Here is a 20,483-nt window from a genome sequence, read left to right as displayed (position 1 = left end):
AACCCGCCAATCCAAACAAACCAATCAGCCATTCTCAACCCAGGCTTCACTTCGTCTCGTAGCCGTGAATGTGCTGTCCACCATCAGTACCTCCAGCACCACTGCCATACTGTCCAACGTTCATTGGCAAGCCAGTCGTCTTCTCGGTGACGATGCCATCATCGCGCCCGCCAGCAAGCCCCTGGCCATCAGCGGTCTGACCGTAGCCCTGCTGGCCGTAGGCCTGCTGACCATAGGCCCCTTGCCCAACACCAGCCCCGTCGGAGCGCTCACCCTCCAGCGCCTGCGCAGTCCTAGCATGGTTCGCATCATCGACATTCTGCGTCTCCAGACTCCTAGGCCGCTCGCCCTCCTCAAAGCTGCCACTGCCCCTCGCACCCTCCGAACCCTCCCGGTCATACGCCTTGTGGTGGAAGATGCGGTGGATAAACCCGCCCTTCTTCTCGCGCTCCTCCGGCGGGTCCTTGTGCAGCTTGTTGTGCTCGTGGTGCTTCTTGGCCGCCTCCTCCTCGCGGGCGGCAGCGAGCCTCTCGTCCTCCTTCTCCTTCTCCTTCTCCTGCTTCTCCGCCAGCTTCGCGCGCTCTTTCTCCGCCTTCTCCTCTTCCCTCGACCTCTCCTTCTCCAACTTCTCCTGCTCCTTGGCATCGTGCTTAGCCTGCTTCTCCGCCTCCTTCGACCTCTCCTTCTCCAACTTCTCCTGCTCCTTGGCATCGTGCTTAGCCTGCTTCTCGGCCTCCTTCTGCCTCTCCTTCTCCATCTTCTCGTGCTCCTTCTGCCTCTCCTTCTCCATCTTCTCGTGCTCCTTCTGCCTCTCTTTCTCGGCCTTCTCGGCCTCCTTCTTCTTCGCCTTAGCGGCCTCGTCAGCATCGTGCTTTGCCTGCTTCTCCGTCTCTTTAGCCTGCTTCTCCTGCTCTTTGGCGTCGTGCTTCGCCTGCTTCTCCTGCTCCTTAGCCAACCTCTCCTGCTCCTTCGCCTGCTCCCTCGCCAACTTCTCCTCCTCGTGCTGGTCATAAACCTGCTTCCCGCCATACGCCGCGGCCCCCGCTCCACCAACCGCCGCCGCGTCGCGGCCATAGTGGTGCTCTTTCTCCTCATCCTCGCGGGACCTCGTCTGCTGCGCCGGCACCCCGCTCGCGTACCCGTGCTGCTTGACGTCCGCCTTCGCCGGGTCAGACTGCACCTTGGGGTCGAGCTTGTTCAGCGAATCGCTCTGCCACGGCCCGGCCGTCGAGTGCTCTTTCATCTTCTCGGGCTCGGGCTGGACGCGGGGGTCGACGATGTTGGCCGCGTTGCTGCTGTGCGGGCCGATGGTCTTCGAGGCGGGACCGGTCGGGTCGTCGTTGGAGGAGTAGGCGGCGTAGCCTGCGCCTGCGGCGCCTGCGGCGCCGGCGCCGAGGGCGGCGTTGCGGCCGGTGTGGCTTTCGCGCTCGGAGGGTTGCTGTTGCTCTTGCTCTTGCTTGAGAGCGGAGGAGTCGACGCGGGGGTCGAGTTTGTTGAGCAGGGCGGATTTGTGGCGGGGCGATGAGGAGGAGGTTGTGGTTGTGGTTGTTGTGGTCGTGGTGCTGCTCTGGGTGGGGCTCATGGCGTTATTAGAGGGCGAGGAGGTAGATGGCTGCTCGCGGTCTTTGGAGAGCTCGTAGGCGCCGTAGCCGGCGGCTCCGGCGCCGCCGGCGAGAGCGGCGTTGCGGCCGTAGTGGTGGCCTTCGGGCTCTTGCTGCTGCTGGGACCCGGTGCGGTCGGGGAGGGTGCTTTGCGTGGGCTCGTTGAGCGTGTTGGCGGTCGTGTGGCGAGGGGCGGTGGCTGGTTCGTTGCGGTCGTCGGCGAGCTTGTAGGCGCCGTATCCAGCGGTTCCAGCGCCGCCGGTGAGAGCGGCGTCGCGGCCGTAGTGGTGGTCTTTGTCGTTGGAGAGGGCGGGGTCGGAGACGTCTCGGCGGACAGGTTCGTTCAGGACGCCGGTAGTGCTCTCGCGCGGGGCGGTGGTTTGAGGAGCAGCGCTGGAGCTGTCACGGTCATCCGCCAGCTTGTATGCGCCGTATCCAGCAGCTCCTGCGCCGCCCGCGAGAGCGGCATCACGGCCATAATGGTGCTCCTTCTCCGGTTCGCGAGACCCGGTGAGGGGTTCGCCGGCTACAGACTGCTGCGTAGACGTCTGCTGAGTGAGGCCAGTCTGAGGATGCTGCGTAGAAGCCGATGTGCTGGAGTAGTCCTGGGGCTGCGTCTGCCTAGCCGAATCACCATGATCGCGAGTGGCGGCGTATGCACCCAGGCCAGCAGCTCCCGCACCTCCTGCCAGAGCGGCGTCACGAGCATAATGGTGCTCTTGCGAAGGTCTCTCTGCTGCCGTCCCAGATGTGTTCCCAGTGAAGGGCTCTTGTGTCGTGGATGACTCTGATTGCTGAGGAGGAAGTCCAGCGCCGAGGAGGGGGTTTTGTCCGTGGGGGTCAGTGCCGTCTTCTCTCGGGAACTCGCCAGGAATGTGCGGGTCCAGCATGTTTGCGGCGACAGTGTGGTGAGGGCCGGGAACAAACGTGGGATCCTGAGGAGCCGCTTCGCAAGGGTCGCCAACGAACTTGTGGCTGTGCTTCGAGTGGTCGGCGTAGAGCTGCTCGCCCACGTCTGCGCTGGTCACGCCTGCTCCAGCTCCCGCTCCTGCGCCGGCGATAGCTGCCGTACCTGAGCCGTGGCCGAGGCCTTCAGCGTCCTTCGTGTTGGTGCTTGAAGAAGTTGCCGGGTCGATGTACGCAGAAGTCGAGGACGGGCCCGCAGCCTGCGTGCTGTAAGTAGAAGAGGGCGGGCGAGCGGCGTCCTCATGCGTAGTCGTCCCACCGGCCAGCGGGAAAGAACGGTCAGTGTAGGTTGCATTCTCAACATCTCGGTCACCAGATGTGCCGCCCTGGTCGTGCGGCCTGGTGGCTGCGTATGCGCCACCTGCTCCGGCTGCTGCTGTTGCGCCAGCGAGAGCCATGTTACGACCGGAGTGTGATGACTCGGTCTGAGTGGGTGCAGCTTGACCAGTGATGCCGTCAGATCCCAAAGCCCGGTCAGTCGTACGCTGGTCCGAAGAGCCAAGCACGCCTGACTTCACGCTCATGCGGCTAGCGGTGTCTGGCGCCACAGTCCGTTCGTTGGTAGAAAGAGCTGTGCCAGGGGCAACTCCAGTTGTGTCATATTTCTCGTTCGATGGCGGCACATATCCAAGCTCGTTTGGTTTTGATGAGGTTCCTGTGGCGTAATCGGTGCCGTGGGGCTTGTGTTCGCTGCCAGTGAATCCTGTTGCGCCATAGCCAGTCTCGTCGGGCTTATTGCTCTCGGGGTGCCTTTACGAGGAGTGTTAGCCCCGGCCGTGAGAGCCTGGTGGTGGAGGCAGTAACTTACAAGACTTGTCGCTTGACGCCATTGTCGTCCTTCGGCTCTCCCATGCGAGCCGCCAAAGCAGCCTCTTCCTGCCTAGTCACGGGCGGTTGGCTGCCCGCGGTGGTGGATGTTCCATAGCGCTGCTCTTCATACTTGGCACCATCAGGGTTCAGGATCTGCCGAGTGATACCGTGCTCCTTTCCCTCAGAGGTCGGATGTGAGCCTTGGCTGGTAGTCGGGCTTGCAGCGGATCCAGCGCCTGGGCCGTTTTGGCTGGCCTCTTTGCGAGCCGCCGGAGTGCCATACACTATGGAAATCCGTCAGACTGGACCTCGCTTGATTTGTTTGACAGGGCTGAGGCTTACTCTGCTCATCATCCTTGTCATTACCCGGCGAACTAGAGCAAAAGATATATTAGCCCCGACACAATGCCTGCGTGAATCCCGCAAGCGAACACTCACAACACCTTCTTCAGCTTCTGCATCTTGGAAAATCGTGTATTAGGGTATCTTCTCAGTCTCTCGTACAACTCGTCTCGTCTCGTGTATAACAAATCGAACAAAATGCTTCAACCCTTACAATTCCTCGGTGGCACCCCACCATATATACCTCTTGCAACCATGACCTCTCTCGCAGCCCGCACAAAGCAAGCAACGAGGCGGGGCAATCAATGACGTCGCGCCGCCCACGCAAACGCAAGCATCAGCAGCCCGTGGCGCCATCGCGGCCGCCGTGAGGGGCTAGATTGCAGAAGATCCCCAGCGACACACGGGATGGCAAGACGCAGCTGCTCGGTGCGCGCCAGAAACCTGCCTGCTAGCGCCGCCCGCTGGGGGAGGGCAGACGGACGGCCTGATCCAGACGCGTTGCGTTGCGCAGCGGCGGCTTCGCGGTGCGGCGGCGGGCTCCACTCGCGGGCGGCCTGGATTGGGGCCTTTGAGAGGCAGATGCTCCCTGCGCGAGGCGATATGTAGGTGCGATGCTGCTGATACTCAAATAGAGGTGGATTGATCGACGGTGTCAGCGGCGATCAGGCTCGCGGCGCTGCATGGGTCTTCTGGATCAAGCAATGCGCTCGCTTCAGGCCGCCGCCCGTGTGATCTGGCAGTTGATGTTTGGACGAGGGTGCGCGACGTGCCAATGCCGTCAGCGTACAGTGATCTGCGTGGAGATCGCCGGCCATGGGCGGGTCGCTGATTGCGAACCTGGCACGGGGTTGTCTGCGATACCTGGGCGGTGGTGATGGCGTTCTACGTGTGGTGGTTGCGCGGTGGCGGTGTGAAATGTGGACAATCAGCGTGGATTCCATATAAGAGATTCATACTATACACCAATCTCACAAGGTTGTGCTAGGTGTGGCGCTCTTCACGGCACTGGCAGTGGCATCCCGACCGTCCGGCATGACACCGAGCGGACCTCTCCACAGCCACGTTGACTGACAGACACGTTAATTAATCAAGATCTGTACGGACCCATGGGGTAAAAAAGTGTGTGTGTGTGACGTATGTTCATATTTTGATCATGATAATGTGCAAAGAATTGTTATCCGGACAGCCGCAATATCCACAGCCTTGTTGCTCCAGATTCCCGTATGCACAGCCAAAACGCCTTTCGTTGCCGTCAGAAAGACCGCTCAAACCAGACCAAATCCCAAATCCCGGATGCATGACCAGAATGCCTTCATCCATATCGGCGTGACATCGAACGCCAAACAGTCAATAAAACAGATTTCCAATCCCAAATGCATCCCGTGAATATCCGAACGAATCCGATAACGCCGCTCCCCATATGTGCTGTCATGTGTGCGAATATAAACAATGTTGCCCTCTCTGAGCAGTCTCTCATGCTTGCGCCGGAACAGTCAGGTGAGACTTCTTGAGCGCGAGCGCCAGCTCCTGCTCGGTGAACGGGTGGTGGTCGTGCGCCTGGACGGAATCCGCCTGGCCGCTGAGCCGCTGGTTGGGCGGCACGCCCAGATGAGTTGCTGCGTGCGGATTCTGGTTCAGCGATCGCTGGCGGGAGAGGGGATTGCGTTCGTGCGATTGTACGCGGGACATGCCGACTATATGCTTCGTCAGTGGTTGCTCTATGCTGATTACAAATGCGTGTCGGTGGCTGCTTACCATTAAAGACGTCGTCGTCGCCTTCCTGCTCAACCTCTGTGCTCAGCCGCGTCGCTCGTGCAGCGTACTCTCGTCTTGTGTCCTTTTGTGATGGTCCTCTGCTCAGCACCTTGGCGCTCTTCTGCGAAGCCATCCGCTTCGGTTCAGCCGAGCTGTTGTGTGTATCAAGGCTCGTCACGCTTCCGCTACGCGAGTAGGTAAAGCTCTTCTTGCGGCTGTACCAGCTGCTGCGCCTGCTAGGCGCCGCGCTGGGCAGTCTGCTCGGTGCTCGGGTGCCCATGGGAGAGTACTGGCTCTGGAAGCTCTTGCGGCGCCAGGCGTCGGCGAAGCTGAAGGACTCCAAGTGCTCCTTGTGTTCCTTCTTGGGCGGCTGGCGGTATTTAGGCCGCGGCATGGGCTCGCCGGGCTTGTAGACATTGCTGGGCCAGCGCTCGTGCGAGTCTGAAGAGTCGGTTTTGGAGAGGCCGTCGCCCGACCGTCGGCGGCGGAAGAAGGCCTTGGCTCGTTGTCGGAAAGGCATTGCGGTGTGGATGTGGAGTGGAGAATTGAGGCTATGAAATTCGTGCGGATCCGGTCCAGGTATGTACAGATGCTGGTCGGAGCGAGGAATCAGACGAGGTGAGGCCAGTCCAGATGCTGAGCGCGTAGACACAAGACCGCGGAAGATCGCGGTACAGCGCACCGGGGTCCCCTCTCGCAGGATCACGGATGACGGAATGGGGCTGCCGAGGATGCCTGTCTGGCGCTTGGTGCCGAGAAATTGGGCGGAACGCGGGGTGTGAGGGCTGGGCTACGCCGGCACGGGGTGGTGGACGACGACTGTATTTAGGCTGCAAGTGGTGAAGAAGATGGCAAGGCTCTATTATGTAGCGGTCGTGCAGCCACGCGCGAGAAAATGACGGAAGGGCCTCGCTCGTGGCGGAAGATCGCGGCCAAGGGCGAGACCAAAACGTGACAAGCCGGCATGTGGGGCGGGCATACTCTCGGACAGACTCCAACGGCGTGGCGTGCATTGGACGGCCCAGCAGAATCTCCAACTTTCCCCAGAAAAGAAGACCTTGGGGCGCGCGGAGAAAAGACTATTGTGCCGTTGGCCGCCTTATGCTTTGATTTTCGCCGGTTTGGTGCTCGACGGGTCGAATGCGTACCTTTGCCATGCCTTTTGACCCACCGTCGCTATACAGTCTGTCCTATAGGGCATATAGTCCATGCCTTGGTGGCGGAGGTACATTGTACCTGACAGCAGGGTGCAAATCGCTGAGATTACTTGCAGTAGCCTGCAGGTACGCTTGCGCCATTGGTCTGTGAAGCCGCAATTCCGGCCGTTTTCAGCGATGTCGTCGGAAAGCGAAAATTCTAGAATCCAACTGAGTCTTGTTTACGGGCGAAGGAAACCATCTAACTACGCGGGCGCTCACGTCCTGTCCTGCAGAAGTGAAACATTCACCACGTAGACCAACCACTCAAACAAGCTGCAGTATACGTTGTGATCTAGCTGGACAACGCTCCCTGCCATCTCACGAGATTCCACAACCGTATCATCTTGTGGACCGGACCACACATGCAAAATCCGAGGGAGCTGTTCACATGTCAGTGGGAAATTGGTCGACAGAGTCCCGTCGGAGTTGGGAGGAGCGCGATGTTGACAATGACTGGACTGAAAGATTAGCAGCGACCGCGAGTGTGACACATGGGACTGTGCTTCCTGCGACCTTAACAACACGACATTTTGCTTGGTCGATCCAAGCACCACAAGATTCAGCGACAGCTCCATGTAGCTGCACGGCAGCGGTAGTAGCTCCTGTGGTGTTGTGTCTAGAACGCTCTTGCAGATGATACACTCTTTGAGCGTAAGCTTGAGCAATATCATGACCGTCGGAGATGCAAGCCTCAAAGAGGGCGCTGCTGCTGTATCAGTGACGAAAAGGTCGCCAGGGTGACCGATTGTGGTGCAAGATGTGTCAGATCCACAGAGTGGCTAAGACTCCATAACTCTCCGATGCGAGAAGAGAAGTGTCTGAGCAGAGCGATCGAGCGGAATGACAGGTTCATCGAAATCGCACCCAGAGCAAGGTGGGGACCGGAATGCCAATTACGGGCAGCGCAGAATCAATTCAAAAGCCACCAGAAAGACAAGAACCCGGATCTCAGGACTAAGCTCATGGTCGACTGACATCACGTAGGCTTCGCCCTGGCGGAAACATGGGCATCCACTGGATGGGATGTGCCACAAAAGCCCTCGTAGACCTTCCTAAGGCCGCAATCTGGATCCAAGCATGCAGCATCGAAATGCGGGCAGCAGGAGAATTGGCTATGTTCCTGAACGGGCCGCGATGGAGTGCGTCTTGCGCGGGCTCTCGCGCAGGGGCACGGATGAAGAGGCCGGACTCGTTTGTGCAACACTTGTTGCAAAGAGACGTCTAGCGCATGGATCGCATTGTAGACTCGCGTGACCAATGACAGCCGCATGTGCAAGGGCGATTGGTGGCGCGGCGAGGCTGCAAGACTCTAGATGGTCAACCCCAGCTTGGTGACAAGCTGTCTGGGATCTTCCGTGAAAACAAGAGAGACACGGCATTGGTCTTCTGCAAGACAGGCTGAGCTCGTAACTGCATCCAGACAGCGGACAAGTTGAGGACGCGGCACGAAGCCCTGCGAAGCGGGTATACGTGTGCGGGTGTGTCCCTGCATATCCGCTGAGTCCGACGCGGCAGCGGCTGGCGACTGGCATGAGGATGGTGTTGGAGACAAGGATGTGGGCTTGATGAAACGTCTGGACAGCGGCGCGGTGGCGTGGGTGGCGACGCACGCTGGGTCCGGCACGGCATGGAGATCAGGAACGCGCAGATGCTGTGCTGGTCGAGACCCAGCGTTTCGTAATCGTTATGGTGTAGTCGTTGTGCCAGTTTGCGGCCAGAGGCTGATCGGGGCAGTTCACGGTGGCTAGGTGGCACCGAGTCAGCTGCTGCGCCGGCCTCGTCCTTGAGGGTGTGGACGTCAGTGCTACCAGCGCCGGCTGGTGGGAAATGTCGGAGGCAAAAATGCCGGCAATGTTGAGAGAGACTTTGATACCCGCTGTAATCAACATGAGGCACCACCAGTGCGACCTGTCGATCATACCGTCAAAGCGCGCAGAGGGTCGGGTCGACTTGTGAGGTTTGCAAGGAATTCGCGAAGAACCGCGGTGTTCCCTGCCGTCTGCTAAGCTGTTGTGTCACCGTCGCAGGTGCAGCATAGACCACCCCAAATACCTGGTCTAGACAAACGAGCGAGGTCTCGATCGACCATAATCCATTTCCGTCGGTATTTGGTCGTGGTAGATTTTGGCTTGTCAAAAATGTCGCGTGTAAAATGGAGGTCAAGAGAGTTGACCAGGACGGTATCGCGTATGCACGCAACCGAAGCGTGCAAGAGTGTGACATGCAGCAGATGGACGGGTGGCGGCGTCGGAATCGGCGGAATTCTGCAGCTTTGACGCGCTTGAGAGTCTCTCTATAGCCAAGAGGCCAGCGATGTCCAGAGCGAGGACCAGATCGAGCTGGTGTGTCTGGCATGGAGCAGTGAACATCTTCCCAGGGTCACCTTGTGTGATTCTACCACTGTTGAGTTCTCAAATGCACCTTTTAGCCACTGGTATCTGCCGTCGGAGCTTGCGGAAGGATCTAGCGACTGGTGACTGGCAGAGATGCGGTCTTCACAGGCAACGTCCAATGAATTCGTGACCCAGTCCCCCAATGATACACAGCAGTCTGTGCGCGCGCACAGGCAGGTGCGTAGTATGGGTGAGGTAGCATTCCTATACCGCTTCAAAGAGCAGATCAAAACAATTGCATCCTGGTGTGCCCGTCTCTGAGAACGTCCATAATGTGTGCCGCGGCTCATCGTATTTATAAATCGGAGAGTTTTGCCTCTTTGTTCTGGTTCAGGTGGTGAGGGTGTTGTCGCGTGCTGTTCGGCGCGGGTGAGTGATGGTTGCATTCCTTATGGGAGGCGTTCCTCGGGGCTGACATCGCTATGAGGGCAGATACCCATTAGGCAGTCCTCCATCTTTTCTTGATCCAGAACAGCGGGACGCTGGCGCCAGACTCAGCGAACAGCAAGGTGAGTGCCTGACCTGCTGCGGCTGCACAAATACTTATTTCGCTGCAAGGTCCCTTTGCATCGCACACCACCATCTTGTTCACTTTGCAGTTCGCTGTAGCTGCCTACACTACCCCTCTGTTGCTCCCTTGCTGGCCAGAACAATCCAGACAGCCGTTAGGAGATTAATCGATCGCCACTTCCTGGGCTTTGTGTCTTGACTGGTTTTTGGTGTTGTAAAACTTGGGTACGTGTCGTTCCTGGCATACTGATGTGGGCCTCGACTGAATTGCCAATACCAATAGTCGTCTGAAGCGCTTCACCCTCTACCCTGGCCCTGACCTGGGGTCTATGCATTTTATATCGCGGTATCAGATCCGTCGATAGTCAAGATGTATACCAACGGTTAGTGGCAACTTCCCCTTGGTCTTTGAATGCTTTGCAGCCCATCATAGCCTCAGGTTGAAAAGCCACACGGTTTCCCGATCCTCGGATTATGAAGTGCTGAACCTTTTGCGAAACCTGCACCCTTTATCAGCATAACCTGCTTCTGACTTATATCATTAGGAGGCCCTTTGTCTTGTGCGTCTGGATGTCATAATTCCATAAACCTCGCCAAAAGCTTACATTCTTGCAGTTTCTTATTCCGATATGTTGGCAGTATCAACACCTAATCGGCAATCTCGTGGCGTCGCAGTGCCATTAATTGATACAAGAGCACCCGTGGCCAAAAGTACGAGCGCAGTGCAATGTGCTGGGTGGCTTACGCCGCCACAATCTGCTCACGAAAGTCGTCGCCCTTCCCTAGCGTACTCGTCCTACCCCGACATGCCCTATTCCGCTGCTTCCACGTCAACGGCTTTCTCATTACCAACGACACCTGTCCGTAGCACCCCAAGCCACGGACAGCATGCTATACAGCATTTTCCGGAGGATCAGCTTAGCCTTGATTTTCCGGTGACGTTGGGCAATCACAACCTTTCACAAGACATGGTACATCTGAGCCTCGAGAACCACAACGGATGTGATCTCATTCAAGATGCCACATGGCCTGATCAGGCAACGCTTCCCAACGGCCTGCCTGACTATAGCAACCATGTTGGCATGGAGCAACAGGAAGGAATATGGCATGATCACCAAACGTCTAACGCAGACTTCATGCCGCAGTCGACTGGTCTCCAGACTACCTTGTTTCCCATCAGTCATGGAATGGTTTCGTGTCAAAGCGTGATCCCGCACACATATGACAGCAAGCCATGTTCCATGACCGAGAGCGTGGCAAGTCTTTCGGCCTACCAACATGACGCTTTGCCGACGGCGTACAACCAGTGTTCTGGCATTGTTGAGCCATCTTTGGTGAATCCTCATGATGGGTATCCGGACTCAAGCTATACAATGCTGCAGAGCCCAAGCTCAAGCCCGCAAGAGATGTCCACGAGTCTCGCGTCCAGTCTGCATTCCTTCGAAGAGATCCGAACCCCAAGCCCGGAACTTGATTACCGCACTGACCTCGACGGGTTTGTCCTGGTCGAACCAAAGGTTGAGATGAGTCCAACATTGAAACCAAGCCTTAGGGCCAGAGGCAGATCAGGCAATCGGAAGATGTCGAAGCGCCAGCGGAAGACCCAGTGCATTCAACAACGGAAGAATCACAACAACACCGGGATCGACTTGCAGCTAGCTGGAGATGCAGTCGGGTTCGATGAAAACGGCCAGTTCTACCGCACCGATCATACGGTGAAGAGGAAGGCCTACGTATGCGACCACATCGACATGAAGAAGGGTGTCCGCTGCACAAGTGCATTCGCACGCAGCGAGCACCTGAAGCGTCATTTGAGCAAACACAGTGACGTCCGCTTATATCCATGCGTGCTGCCAGACTGCAAAAAGGATATAGGTCGCTCCGACAACGCGTGCGACCACTATCGCACACATCTTGGCTTGGCCAGGCCGAACAAACGCAACAAGCACTTCCACTGGCGAGAGGCTGAGCGTCGCATTTTGTTGGGATATCCCGAAGCCAGGGCTCGCAAGATCCTAGCAAACCTTCAGCGATGGCTCGAGGCTGAGTGTGCGCGGGACTTAAAGCTTCGAGAAGCTCATGAAGACGAAAAGTGGGTCGAAGACAGAAGACCAATCTTCAAGACCGCTAGGTGAGGTGGCATTGCCGAATGTGCACTTGCGAAACTTCCGGATATACCTTTACGGCTGAGCTCGTTTTGTTTGCTAGGATGCAATAACGATTTGATGTGGACCACGCTATGACTGTGTCGGCATTCCTCAACCAATATGGACGGAAAGTTGGTCGAATTTTGTACAACTTACGATGATTGCATTGGTTTGGTCGAGCGTTGTTTCTTGAGGGAGGTCAATTTGAGTATATTGTATATGTGAAAGCTCGATGGCCTTCCATTAAACACGAGTATTCGTGCAATTGCCAGCTTGGATCATAGCCAACATTCATACCCCAGCCGGAGTCATGTAGCCCAGGGATCTGATGATAGAGGTGACTTGCGTATCTATGCGGCCTCGGGAAGTGTTCCCGCGGATGCCTGTAAGTGACAGGCGTTTCTGCCAAGAGTGGCACGTGCGCCGGTCGCCCCGCTAGCGCGAAAACTGACGTTCGCTCGCGACTGACGGCCAGACCGAGCGCATCTTCACTTCTAACCCATCGCTACTCTGCACCGCGGCTCGCGCACAGCAACTCGGCACGAAGCATCAGACAGAGGCTTTGCGCTTAACACCAGGCGACATTAACGTTCGACATCACCCTGTTCATCTGCGCGGCTGGCAGCGATCTCACGATCTCCCAGCTCATTTCATCCCCGACTGCGACCGTTACCTTGAATCGAACGCGACTAGCCCTCCTGTACACGCTCCACTCCCCGTGGACACGCTCAAGTGAGCCCTCACACACACTACTTTGAACCACTCTCACCAACACCATGGCGGACCTCCAGAGCATCGAAGAGCTCCTCGACTCCGCGGAGAGGAAGCAAAAGAGCGAGAACCAGCAGAAAACCCTCGAACAGGCCGAAGTCACCAAACTCGATCACAAAGCGGACTTCGTGTCCCTCAGCGATTCCAAAGATGCGGGCGACCGTGGCGCGCGCGGCGGAAAGCGTGGGGCAGATAGGTACTCACCGGGCGAAAGCAAGCGTGAGGAGTCCCGCGTGGGCGGATCTCACGGCTTGAGCGAAGACGACCACAAGAGTGACCGAGGCAGTGCTAATGGAAGTGTCCGGAGCAGACGCAGGAGCCGCAGCCCTCGCGATCGCCGCGATAGGCCCTACCGCTCTCGCGACGAGCGCTCCCGTGACGGTGGTGACTATTACCGCCGTGGAAATGACGACGAAGACCGCTACTATCGTCCAGGCAACCGTGATCGCATGAGCGACAGGCGTGATGACAGACGTGATAGGCGCGACAGACGCGACGACCGCTCCGACCGTCGCGACGACCGGCGTCGTGAACCCCGCGAGCGTCGTCGTACTCCTCCAGAGCCAACCGACGATGAGCGCGACAGGCGTACAGTGTTCGTGCAGCAGCTCGCCGCCCGCCTGCGTACGTACCAGCTTGAGGAATTCTTCGCGCAGGTCGGACCCGTCAAAGAGGCTCAGATTGTCAAGGACCGTGTCAGCAACCGTTCCAAGGGCGTTGGCTACGTTGAGTTCAAGAACGAAGAATCCGTCGAAAAGGCACTGCAGCTTACGGGACAGAAACTTCTTGGCATCCCAATCATTGCCCAGCTCACCGAAGCAGAAAAGAACCGCCAGGCCCGTAACACCGAGGGCGTCGCTACCCTCTCGAACGGCATTCCATTCCATCGCCTCTACGTAGGCAACATCCACTTCTCAATCACCGAGGACGATCTTCGTACCGTCTTCGAGCCATTTGGTGCACTTGAATTTTGCCAGCTGCAGAAGGAAGAGCAGGGGCGCAGCAAAGGCTACGGCTTTGTCCAGTACGTTGATTTTGTCTTCCGTTTCAGAGATGCGCGCTAACCCGACATAGGTTTAACCAACCGGATGAAGCTAAAGAAGCACTTGAGAAGATGAACGGTTTCGAGCTTGCCGGACGCCCGATCCGTGTCGGACTCGGCAATGATAAGTTCACGCCTGAGACTACTCAATCCTTGTTGCAGAAATTCGGTCCTCAGGGACAAGCTCAGGCACAGCAGCAGCAGCATCAGGGCTCATCTTTCTCTGGGATGGGCGGCCGTGGCGCTCATGCGGGCGGTACCGCGAACTTCGATCGCGCTGGCGGTAAGGATGCTGAGAAGACTGGCGGAGCTAGTGCCCTCGACGATAACGACGTTGCGGGTGTCAACTTCTCCAACTACTCACGCGATGCGCTTATGCGCAAGCTTGCCAGAACAGAAGAGCCCGAGCCGAAAGTGGCACCTAAGGCCGTACAGCAGAGAGCGCCGGTTGACCAGACTCAGCCCAGCCGCTGTGTGCTGCTTAAACATCTTTACACCGAGCAAGAGTAAGTTTGGTCCTGTATCACCCTCATTTGTCTACGCTGACCCTTTTTCAGTACTCAAGCAGCCGGCTGGGATAAAGAGCTCGAAGAAGACGTTGCCTATGAATGCAACGACAAGTACGGCAAGGTTGTTCACATTGCCATCGCTCCTGGCTCCACCGACGGAGAGGTCTATGTCAAATTTGACCAGCTCAAGAGTGGCGAGAACGCCATCAAAGGCTTGAACGGCCGTTTCTTCGGCGGCCAGCGCATCACCGCTCAGTTCGTCGTGGAGGCGGTTTACAACATGAACTTCCCACAGGCGGCAAATGTCTGAGGTACGTGTAGGTGCGTTTTCTTCGGTTGAATGCAATGGTTCAGAGGCTCAGGCAACGGTCGGGCGCGAGGATTTCTGCGATGTGTTCTGTTCCTTTGCCGCGTTCCATAACCCATTCCGCGGAATCACGGCGTTAGATCACAATTTTCAGGTGCTGGGCCGATACCACAGAGATCGTTTGGCTTTTGCGTGCTTTCTTGCTCTCAAGCGTTCAAAACAAGTCTTGCTCTTTGATCCGTGAAAATGGCGTTTTTGCCTTTCACAGTCTACTAGCTCCATAGGAAATTCGAATGTCACTGAAAACTCGATACTGCTGTCCTTCATTGCGCTCCGTTCACACGGGTCCCATGACTTGCGAGGTTAAAAGCTCAAAGTGTCACTCACCGACTCAAAAACAGGTCGACATGTATCTCACTAGAATCGGTAGTGTTCGGTTGAATAGAAGACTACGAAAACGCTGTCCCGGATATGTTGCATGCTACGAATGTAAACCCCTAATCCCGCGGCGAACTCGTTCATTTCTTGAATTTGCCAGCAATGCACTGGGTGACGAGCGGCACATCAGTCCAGCTGTTGCCGTTCTTCGTCGGCACCTCGCTCAGCTCGTAGCTGGAGGCGAACATGCCCGCGGCCCAGCCGGTCCAGCCCAGGTAGGCGTCGGAGTACTGGTTGAGTACGTCGAGCTGCTCGCAGACGGCCTTCAGGCAGCTGGAGTCGCTGGGTCCGCCGCCGGTCTCGGTCAGGATGGCCTGGCGCTTGTTGGTGCGCAGCCACTTGCCGAGGTTGGTGAAGTCGCCGACGTTGTTCGTCGTGCAGGTCGTGTGTGTGCCGGAGTTGTCGGAGTCGAGGTAGCGGTGCACGTCGAAGATCAGGTTCGTCGTGCTGCCGTCGAGGTTGGTCACTTTCATGAGGGCCGCGCCGGAGCCGTTGGAGATGAAGGCGCCGGCGGACGTGTAGTCGTTGCCGGGCAGGAGAATCTTGTTGCCTGTCGCGCCGGCCTTGCGGATCGCGGTCACGGCGGCTTGAACGGTGGTGGCCCAAGTGTTGATGTTGACATCGTGCTGGACGGCTTGTCAGTATGATTGAATGATATGGCTGGACTCCCGTGGAACACTCACAGGCTCGTTCATCACGCCGAACGCAATTTTGTTGTTGCCCTTGTACTTGGTGGCAATCTGCGACCAAAGGCTGGCGAACTGGGCGTCGGTGGGTCCGCCCTGGCCGACGATCTGGCCGTTCCAACGTGCGTAGTTGTGGACGTCGACGATGCAGAGGGCGGCGCCTGCATCCAAGCAACCCTGGACCTGCTTATCGTAGGTTGCCCAGTTGGTGGAGTCGAGGGTGCCACCGAGGTTGTTGTTGAGAAGGAATTGCCAGCCGACAGGGACACGGAACGCGTTCAAGCCGTCGTCCTTGACGAAATGCTTCATTTGGTCGAGGCCAGTCTGGCCGGGGTCGACCACGCCCGTCGTCTTACAGGTGCCATCGGTGCCGCAGCCAAAGTCGAGGCCAGCGATCTGAGGACATTATTGTTAGCTCAGAAGGGAAGCCAAATCATCTGAGAATTCTTACATTGACACCAGCATACTGAACCTTGCCAGAGCCAGAGCCAGAGCCAGATCCACTACCCGAGCTTGGGCTAGGGCTGCTACCGCTACGAGTAGTTGTCGTGGAAGCCTTGTCGATAGTGGTCACCTTGGCAGTGGATGCGGTGCCGGGGACGCACTGCGCGTAATAGTCGTTCGACTTCTGGCAGGTGTAGCCAGAAACGCATGTCGTCGCACCGGACCAGCCGCTGCCACCACACTGTCCGTACGCCGGGCTCTGTGCGGACGCAGAGCCAGCTGCAGCCGCAGCCGCCAAAGCGAAGAAAGTCGACTTCATGTCGGAAGAGAATTGAGTTGAAGTGAATCGGGCCGGGCGTGTAAGGGAATGTAAAGAGTGTGTGAGTGACTGAGCCTGGAGACCCGTTGATTGAGCGTGAGAAGAAGCGGTCTATATAACTACAGACTGTCAAGCCTAGAACTCCCCGGTCCCTCAAGCAATTGTTCCATCATATTGCGTAGATCCGTAGCCTTGTCCTAGTGGCTAAGCTTCCAAGCGAGGTTTGAGATTGAAGACTTGGTAACGCCCGGACTGAGCTTAAATAGGTTGCGGACTGGTCTCATCCGAGAGCCTCATTAGAGCTACGTCCGCCATGTGGATGTAGATTTGCTCTGTAGTCTAAGGAACTCCAGGCAGTGAAGACGCCAAGCTTTGTGGTAAGTGGCGATTGCTTGGTTTCTTTTACACTGTATCGTCGCTGATAGAACTCTAGTTCCTCGTAAAGCTGCATCTGCTTCATGAGTTGAAACATAGCTCCAAATCGTCGTGCCAAAAGGCATCGGCTCACGGCTCATGTGGTCCGCAAGTGGAGATTGAAGGGCGCGGTTAGGTCGCCACACGCTTCTCGAATGGCCATAGCGCGGTGGCACAAATGCTGGAAGCAAGCGAGCCGGGCCCGATGTGTGCGAGGCGTCCTTCCTGGAGTACGGCAACGAGCGTTTCACCATGAGCCGCTGATGTCGACTAGCCCCTGTCGCTAATCTGCCGTTCTGCGGAGGATCCGGTGCGGCTAAAGAGTGTCAAGCTTTATGGCATTTTGCCATTGCAAAGAGCTTGTTCTGATAGCTCTGACGACGAAATCGAACTCGCAGCGGGCCCTAGACTGAAGGCTTGTACCATTGGTAAGCTTCATCCACGAGGGTGGAAGTGAAGACGGACAAGTCGGGTAAAGCGGACTCTTTCGGCCAGCCGAGGGACTCGACAGCTGACAGCTGCCGCAGAGTGGGGCCCGCCATTTAGAGCCCATCTCGCTGCGACTTCGCCTTCCATCCTGCTTCGTGATACGTATTGAGGCACTGCGAACTGATCCTCGTGTGCTCTAATTCGCCCCCAATCATGCCGCAAAAGCTCAAGCTTGCCGTCTCTCAATCTCGTACCCTGTCGACTCTAGCCGCTACTCTCGAAGCACTCAAAGCTACCACCCAACATGCAGCTAGCGAAGGCGTCGATCTTGTGCTCTTCCCCGAAGCCTACCTAGGTGGCTATCCTCGGACCTGTAGCTTCGGAGCAGCAGTCGGTGCCCGTTCAGATGAAGGCAGGGAGCAATTCCTTCATTACTTCCGCTCCGCTGTGGACCTCGGTGATACGCCCCGCGGTGCCGGAGATGAATGGGTCGACCGGGACCTGGAAGTCAAGAAAGGCCAGGAGTACCGGGGTGACGGCACTAGGGAGTACCTCGAGCGCGTTGCTAGAGACACTGGCGTCTTCCTCGTTACCGGTGTGGTCGAAAAGAGCGGCGGCAGCCTTTACTGCTCCGTTGTCTATGTGTGCCCCCGCCAGGGATGTATCGGCAAGCGCAGGAAGGTCATGCCGACGGGCTCGGAACGACTGGTCTGGGCACAAGGCTCACCTTCGACGCTCCGTGCGGTCACCACTACGATCAAGGGCGTGAAGCTGACCATGGCCGCGGCCATCTGCTGGGAGAACTACATGCCATTGCTGCGCTACTCTCTTTACAGTCAGAATGTGAACTTGTACCTGGCTCCTACGGCGGATGCTAGAGAAACTTGGTTGCCCCTCATGCAGACCATCGGTGCCGAGGGCAGGACCTTCGTACTGAGTGCCAACATGTGCACAAAGAGGAAACACCTGCCGGATTGGATCACGGGCAAGAAAAGCTCGAGCACCGTCAGTGACGCTTCGCCGGCTGTCAGCCCCACGGCTCCGAGATCGCGTACCCGGAGAAGGAGCACGCTCACCATTACCGAGGAACGCCACGAACTAGTGCTGCCCACGGCTGAGGAGCAGGCCGTCAACGGAGACAATGCTCTGACAAAGTCCTTGTCTCAGATTGCCATCGACGACGGCTCGCGCTCCTCCGCCGACGAGGAATACGTTTGTCGTGGAGGCTCTTGTGTAGTTGGACCCTATGGCCAAGTCCTCAAGGAGCCGTTGTGGGAAGTCGAGGAAGGCGGCTTGCACATCATCGACGCTGACTTCGAAGACTGCGAACGTGGACGTCTGGATCTCGACGTGGCTGGGAGCTACTCTAGGAACGATGCTTTCCACTTGGAAGTCGATGGACTCGACCTGGACCCCCCGCAATGAGAATGACACAGGAAGATGACGACACTGATTTCATAGCGCTACTCATTTGCAAGAGAAGAATGTAAGGAAAACAGTTTCTCACAGCAAGCAAGGTTCGTGGCCCCGGGCTTGCTTTCACCACTTCTCGATGACTTGAATATCACAAACAAGCAATCATTTCCCAATCCGGTACTCATACAATTGCCTTGCTGCCCCCTGTCACATTCACATACGCTCGCTCTCGTCCCTGTCGGTCCATCGCGGGTTCTTACCTCAAGATTTTGTCGCTTTTCGCGTGCTGGTGCTTGGAAGAGACCGCTGGATCCGAGTAACAATCGCGACACAGGTCGAGATCGTCGCAGTATTTACACTCATAGCGAGTGGTCGTGATGCGCCTATCGCAGCTGTCGCAGATGTGGAGAGGGCGCTTGCCAGAGTGAGTTTCCACCTTCGTTTGGAAGACAGAGGGGCGACGCTGCGACTCTTCATACAACGGTACCAAGAAGGCACCCTTGTTCGCCGGGGAGTGCATACGGCTAAAGTCGCAGGCACGGCAGGTGAAATCTTTCGAGGCGCCATAGTGGTCAGCGTCGCACTTCCTGGCGATGTTGATGAGAATGTCGTGTCCGCGGTATTCGTGGCGGTGCTGGAGGCCTTTGCCAAGGCAGTTTGGGTGGAAGACTTTGGAGCAATCCACACAAGGCACCATATTGGTGTCGGCTTCAACTTTGCAAACACAGTAATTGCCGCGCTTCGGACGCTCAGGACGACGAGCATGCTTCGTGGATTCCCCATTCTCTGGCACGTTGTCCAGGTCATACATGTCAGTGACGATCGTGGCCTGCGGCTTTTTTAGAGCGGCAACCAATCTGGCCTCAGCAGGATCCATGACTGCCAAGCTAGGTTTACCGAAGACTGGAAGTGGACGCCTCCGGAGATTACGTTGCAAATCTCTGATCATCTGTAGACGTGAGGGACGACGCGGGATGAAAGGATCAACTGGCTCTCTCCTGCGACGAGCAACACGCTGAGCAATAGTGCCATCCGAAGTGCTGGGGGTGATTTCAGTGCCGCGCGAGGGAGGTGGAGCCATTATGTTGTTCTCCTTACGAAGCAAAGCGAGATTCGGATCATCGTTCTGGGCGACAGCTGACTCGTTCTCAGAGGCAGTGCCTTTCTGCCTCTTGGAATTGCCCCCATCGTCGCCCTTTGGCATGGGGTGGTAAGCCAGCGGCTCGTGAGACGGCAAGGTCGTTGGCGCTGCAGTCGACTTGGTTGTGTCGGTTGCCTCTGACTGCTCTTCGTTCCTCTTACGCTTAGCCCCTTGCGGGGGACGGAAGGGTAGGCTGGCAGAGAAGGTCGGATTGTCAGTGCCCCTAGAAGTGATGCTGCCTGGGGCTGTTGGGGTCTTCTTGGGGCTCATGCTGATGGTTTCTTTGGTGTGATGTTGGTTGTATTTCAGGTTCGATGAAAAGGATTGATGGGGGTCTTCGATGGAATTGTGGAGGCTGAGAATGTCGTAGGAGAGAGTGTGCTATTTATTGGTAAGATCCCGCTGCCGTGCAGCAGGTCAGATCACAACGAGTTTGTGAAGGGTGTGCGGTGCGTAGTGGTTGAATAGGTTACAGTGAAGTGAGGTAATTCACTTCCGCCTTTCTTGAGCCAGCAGTGAATAACATGGCAGCAACGATTAATTCGGACTTAGAATCAGGCAACAACAATTTCTTGATTTCATATTCTTGCGATGTAGTTTCTATCATCATCTGGCCGAAATCGTAGATTGGCAACGCTTTGTTTGTTGACGCTTTTTCGTATCCAGGGTGATGAGCATATAAATGCTGGCGCAACAGGTATCTACACGGTAAAAGAACATAGTCCTTCTGGGCAGACAATCGCAACATCATGTTCTTGATCCTTTGTGTAGCGAGGTGAGTTTCGCGTTACGTACCCTCGCTGAATGCCTCCGCTTCAGTAGCTATCTTCTTAGAACAAGC

General features: G+C 56.9%; 7 protein-coding genes across 7 annotated transcripts; 3 read left to right on the top strand and 4 right to left on the bottom strand.

Annotated features, from left to right (window-relative positions):
• Positions 1 to 46: 46 nt before the first annotated feature.
• WHR41_03544 (uncharacterized protein) lies at positions 47 to 4,216 on the bottom strand (the record flags this gene model as incomplete). Its single annotated transcript, XM_069372150.1, has 4 exons — positions 3,816 to 4,216; positions 3,720 to 3,751; positions 3,376 to 3,661; positions 47 to 3,317 (listed from the first exon to the last, which is right to left on the bottom strand). The coding sequence occupies exons 1-4, from the start codon at positions 3,836 to 3,838 to the stop codon at positions 47 to 49; spliced, it is 3,612 nt and encodes a 1,203-aa protein (XP_069230823.1). The 5' UTR covers positions 3,839 to 4,216.
• Positions 4,217 to 4,842: 626 nt separating this feature from the next.
• On the bottom strand, positions 4,843 to 6,387 carry WHR41_03543 (uncharacterized protein). The gene is made up of 2 exons (XM_069372149.1): positions 5,478 to 6,387; positions 4,843 to 5,416 (listed from the first exon to the last, which is right to left on the bottom strand). The coding sequence occupies exons 1-2, from the start codon at positions 5,995 to 5,997 to the stop codon at positions 5,196 to 5,198; spliced, it is 741 nt and encodes a 246-aa protein (XP_069230826.1). The 5' UTR covers positions 5,998 to 6,387; the 3' UTR covers positions 4,843 to 5,195.
• Positions 6,388 to 11,159: 4,772 nt separating this feature from the next.
• WHR41_03542 (uncharacterized protein) lies at positions 11,160 to 11,714 on the top strand (the record flags this gene model as incomplete). Its single annotated transcript, XM_069372148.1, has 1 exon — positions 11,160 to 11,714. One exon carries the CDS (start codon positions 11,160 to 11,162, stop codon positions 11,712 to 11,714), a length of 555 nt encoding a protein of 184 aa, XP_069230825.1.
• A 497-nt stretch (positions 11,715 to 12,211) lies between these two features.
• Positions 12,212 to 14,668, top strand: WHR41_03541 (uncharacterized protein). Its single transcript, XM_069372147.1, has 3 exons — positions 12,212 to 13,521; positions 13,572 to 14,045; positions 14,097 to 14,668. Exons 1-3 carry the CDS (start codon positions 12,503 to 12,505, stop codon positions 14,356 to 14,358), a joined length of 1,755 nt encoding a protein of 584 aa, XP_069230827.1. The 5' UTR covers positions 12,212 to 12,502; the 3' UTR covers positions 14,359 to 14,668.
• A 100-nt stretch (positions 14,669 to 14,768) lies between these two features.
• WHR41_03540 (uncharacterized protein) lies at positions 14,769 to 16,256 on the bottom strand. The gene is made up of 3 exons (XM_069372146.1): positions 15,931 to 16,256; positions 15,477 to 15,875; positions 14,769 to 15,419 (listed from the first exon to the last, which is right to left on the bottom strand). The coding sequence occupies exons 1-3, from the start codon at positions 16,240 to 16,242 to the stop codon at positions 14,874 to 14,876; spliced, it is 1,257 nt and encodes a 418-aa protein (XP_069230886.1). The 5' UTR covers positions 16,243 to 16,256; the 3' UTR covers positions 14,769 to 14,873.
• Positions 16,257 to 17,298: 1,042 nt separating this feature from the next.
• Positions 17,299 to 18,510, top strand: WHR41_03539 (uncharacterized protein; the record flags this gene model as incomplete). Its single annotated transcript, XM_069372145.1, has 1 exon — positions 17,299 to 18,510. The coding sequence occupies one exon, from the start codon at positions 17,299 to 17,301 to the stop codon at positions 18,508 to 18,510; it is 1,212 nt and encodes a 403-aa protein (XP_069230965.1).
• Positions 18,511 to 18,757: 247 nt separating this feature from the next.
• WHR41_03538 (uncharacterized protein) lies at positions 18,758 to 19,912 on the bottom strand (the record flags this gene model as incomplete). Its single annotated transcript, XM_069372144.1, has 1 exon — positions 18,758 to 19,912. One exon carries the CDS (start codon positions 19,910 to 19,912, stop codon positions 18,758 to 18,760), a length of 1,155 nt encoding a protein of 384 aa, XP_069230966.1.
• Between the last annotated feature and the right edge of the window lie 571 nt (positions 19,913 to 20,483).

This window comes from Cladosporium halotolerans (genome assembly GCF_011745625.1).
Source record: "Cladosporium halotolerans strain TM138-S3 chromosome Unknown Sca9, whole genome shotgun sequence".
Taxonomy (NCBI): Eukaryota; Fungi; Ascomycota; class Dothideomycetes; order Cladosporiales; family Cladosporiaceae; genus Cladosporium; species Cladosporium halotolerans.
This window is presented reverse-complemented; position numbering and strand designations above follow the sequence as displayed.